The following is a 4,139-nucleotide window of genomic DNA, read 5'->3' on the forward strand; positions in this document are numbered from 1 at the left end:
CGCTTGTGTTGTACAGGTATAATCACACATACATACATTGTTTTTTGCTCTCTGAGAACTGATAATGATGATGGTAGTGTTAGAATGAGTCAGATGGAGAGATACAACTATAGTCATCTCTTTCTGTGCACTAACAAACATGGTGGTGGTTTCAATGGTGCCGTTGGTGTTTGTTATCTCGTTAGTCAATCTCTTGCCAATACACACATACATACATTTATTTACTGAGAGATAGAAATTGAAAGAAGAAGAATAAAAATTGAAAAAGGTGGTTGCATGCGATGGGTATGATGTCCTCTTTTTTGTTGGTGTGTGTATCTGTGTTTACTAATGAATGCAGTAGTGTATTTTGTGTTGTATCTCGTTCGTTTGCCTTTCCACTGAACTACCCAAGTTATTATAACACATTGTCGTTTAAACATCGCAGCGAGCATACACTTGAGCACGGCCTGAACAATATTTGTTAGCAAGCCAAATAGTAAGCCAGTATTCCCCTCTGTAAACAGTCGAATTCAAGAGCTCAAGCCAAAGAGTACTCGAGCGCATTGTAGAAACACAAATTATCATTATTACTATTCATTCTTATTATTATTATGATTATATAGTAATTGTAATTACATATGATTATATTGTTCCATTAAACACAGTTCGGTCTTATTAAAAGAAACAACAAACCAACCGTCTTATTAGTGTTTTATTTCAATAAATACAAAAATAACAATAAATAAATAAATACATATACATATTTTTTATTATTTATGTATATTAAAAATTATTTAAACAAATAGTGAAAATATAGAAAGAATAAGAAAACAAAACAACAACCGACGAAACAAAAAACAAATCTCGGTAGAAGCAAACAAAAAAGTGAAAATTAAATAAAGAAAGTGCAAAACAAACCAAAAAAAACTAATTTACAAAAATAAATAAAATCAAGTGCAAGAGATTAAAGTAAAAAAATACAACATTACCGAATCAATAAAAAATAATTTGAAGAAACAATGAAACTTGCAGCAATCAAGCCAATATTATAAAAACTTTAAGAAAATAAAATTAAAAAATAAATTACAGATTAAAAAAAAATATATATATAAAAAATTAAGAAAATAAATACATTTCTGACAAATCCACTCTTGGAATTTCCAGCCGAGTGGAACAATACGTTTATTTTTTCTTATTATTTTGATTTCAATAGACTTTTTTCGGTATAACGCGTTTTAAAAAATAGTCACCATAACGGCTCAACTTTTAAATAGTTTCCTTAAGGGATCGCCCCATCAGACGACGATCGATATAATGCAAAAGTTATATTCGGAGACGCCGACTAGCGGACCCGTAAGCATGACTAGCCAGTCGTCGGGTTCTGGTGCGGCTGGAGGTGGCGGTGGAGGAAACAATACAGGAGGTGGTGGCAACAATTCATCGAACAACACAAATGTTCAAAATACCAACAGTAATATTGCCAATGGAACTAATGGTGGTAATATGAGTCCGTTAGCACGAGCTCCATACAGTATGAACACCATGAGTATGCCGGTCGGCGGAGGTATGTCGTCAGTATCGCCACAGACTGCAGCGACATTTGGCTCCAGTGTTTTAGATTCTGCCGCTGCAGTAGCAAGCATGGGTGGCTCCATGGGTGCAGCAGCGGCTATGAATTCCATGGCTCAGAACTGCATGACACCAAGCAGCATGAGTTATGCCTCTATGGGATCCCCTCTTGGGCAAATGGGCAACTGTATGGGTGGTGGAATGTCCACCATGGCAGCGATGGGAGGATATTCGTCGATGGCAGCTGCAGCGAGTGCTCGAGAATTAGACGCAGGTTCTCCGAATTCCCTCAACCGATCTCGAGTAGAAAAGCCAACTACTTACCGGCGGAGTTATACCCATGCAAAACCACCATATTCATACATTTCTCTCATTACCATGGCCATACAAAACAATCCCACACGCATGCTTACGCTGTCCGAAATCTACCAGTTTATTATGGACCTGTTTCCTTTCTACAGACAAAACCAGCAGAGGTGGCAAAACTCCATCAGACATTCGTTGTCTTTTAACGACTGCTTCGTTAAGATTCCCCGCACTCCAGATAAGCCTGGAAAGGGTTCTTTCTGGACCCTGCACCCAGATTCTGGAAATATGTTCGAAAATGGTTGTTACCTAAGGCGGCAAAAACGTTTCAAGGACGAGAAGAAGGAAGCCATAAGACAACTTCATAAATCCCCTTCACACAGCAGTTTAGAAGCCACATCACCAGGGAAAAAAGACCACGATGATTCTCATCATATGCACCATCATCATCACCACAGTAGACTTGATCATCATCAGTCGCACCATCACCATAAAGATGGGGGATTAGGCGGGGCTTTGGGATCGGCTCACAGTAAAGATGCAGAAGCTTTAGCCATGCTACATGCAAATGCAGAATTAGCATGTTTGGGACAGCAGGCACAGCACGCACCAGCTCATCATCAGCACCATCACCAGCTTCAGCAAGAAGAACTTTCCAGCATTACAAGCATGGTCAATAGATGTCATCCATCATTGATTAGTGATTATCATTCTTCAATGCACCATTTAAAGCAGGAGCCCTCTGGCTATGCACCTCCCAGCCATCCCTTCTCCATTAATCGTCTGTTACCCACTGAATCGAAGGCTGATATTAAGATGTACGACATGAGTCAGTACGCTGGCTACAATGCTCTAAGTCCTCTCACCAATTCACATGCTGCCTTGGGTCAAGAATCGTACTACCAAAGTTTGGGTTACCATGCACCAGCCGGTACGACCAGTTTGTGACATCATCAGTACCCATTGGCTTAAGGAAGAGCGGAACAGATGCTGCGTAATAACAACTCAAGCGCAAATCCAAGTGCAAACACGACTTTAAGCTCAAGCTCATGCACTACAAACAGCAGCATCTTTTCTGGTGCCAATCACCACTTGCAACAAAATCAAAATGAAGCAACATCACCAGCAACATCGACATCACTCCAGCCCCAGCCACATCATCAGCAGCATTTACAGAATACCCAACAATCAACAGCAGCCTCCTCCTCAGCGGCGGTTAACTTTTACAACCAAAAACTCAAAGCGGCGGCATATTTAAACAGCAAAATGGTCGCTGCTCATCACCACCATCATCACCAAAACTTGCTGCAAAGCCAATTGACCCCAAGTGATTTACAAGAGGATTCGTCCAATATTACAAGCGATCTTAATGATGACCATCTGCAACAAGTCCACCAACAGCAGCAACTCTACAACAACTACCAACAGTATGCTGCAGCTGCCTCTTCCTATCGCAATTGGAACCATACGTTGAGTTTAAATGGTGCGGCGGCATTACAAAATCTACTATAGCAGTAACCGACGAACAGACATCCCAAATTGACCACGTCGGTTTTTCTCCACCTAATTACGTTCAAACATGGAATTGTTGTCCAATATTTATGTCAAAACAATATCTTTTATCAAATGACTTCATAGAAAGAAGAACGCACACAAAGTTTTATCGACCTTTCACCGTCATTATCAACAAAGCCGCACCAACAGACGCTTTAATTAACGACTCAAAAAGGTACATCAGTCTTGTAACTCCATTTATTGGCGGCATATTCCCTTAATGAAAATCTGTCGGATGTGGTCCCACATACGCTGAAGCCTTTTAGCATTTGTTGGCACCTTCATGCTTGAAAATTATCATAAATAATCTCAAAGAGCTAAATACATTTAAAAACTAAAAAATCATGTAAATAGTATATTTTTTTATATTTTTATTTTTTATTTTCTATATTATTTCATTTCATTTTATTTTTTGCTTTATTTTTTAACTGTTATTAACGATAATTTTTTATTAAAACTTTTTGAAAAGTCTTTCGGTTGGACTTTTTAAAGCAGCAATCAAAAGTGATGTAGTTTTTAAGCATTTTTTATAACAAATATTTTATTAATAATAAAAGATTTAAAACAACAAAAAAATATAAGCCGTGCCATGAGTTTGTACATTTTATTGTATTCCCTGTATAACTGATAAAAAAGAATAAATTAAATCAAAGACGGAGACAATGGTCTAGAAATAATGTCAATCACTGAAATTTATAAAATGATTATATAGAACTACGAACCATTCA

At 38.0% G+C, this 4,139-nt stretch overlaps 2 protein-coding genes across 2 annotated transcripts; both read left to right on the forward strand.

The window, feature by feature from the left end:
• The first annotated feature begins 386 nt into the window (after positions 1-386).
• Positions 387-3,753, forward strand: LOC119604299 (protein fork head-like). The gene has a single exon (XM_037956833.1). It carries the CDS (start codon positions 1,297-1,299, stop codon positions 2,803-2,805), a length of 1,509 nt encoding a protein of 502 aa, XP_037812761.1. The 5' UTR covers positions 387-1,296; the 3' UTR covers positions 2,806-3,753.
• On the forward strand, positions 2,809-3,435 carry LOC119604300 (ell-associated factor Eaf-like). Its single transcript, XM_037956835.1, has one exon. It carries the CDS (start codon positions 2,845-2,847, stop codon positions 3,367-3,369), a length of 525 nt encoding a protein of 174 aa, XP_037812763.1. The 5' UTR covers positions 2,809-2,844; the 3' UTR covers positions 3,370-3,435.
• Positions 3,754-4,139: the final 386 nt, after the last annotated feature.

The sequence above is a fragment of the Lucilia sericata genome, unplaced genomic scaffold (genome assembly GCF_015586225.1).
Source record: "Lucilia sericata isolate MDLA Ls3-8-SP2 unplaced genomic scaffold, ASM1558622v1 Contig000381F_arrow, whole genome shotgun sequence".
Classification (NCBI taxonomy): domain Eukaryota; kingdom Metazoa; phylum Arthropoda; class Insecta; order Diptera; family Calliphoridae; genus Lucilia; species Lucilia sericata.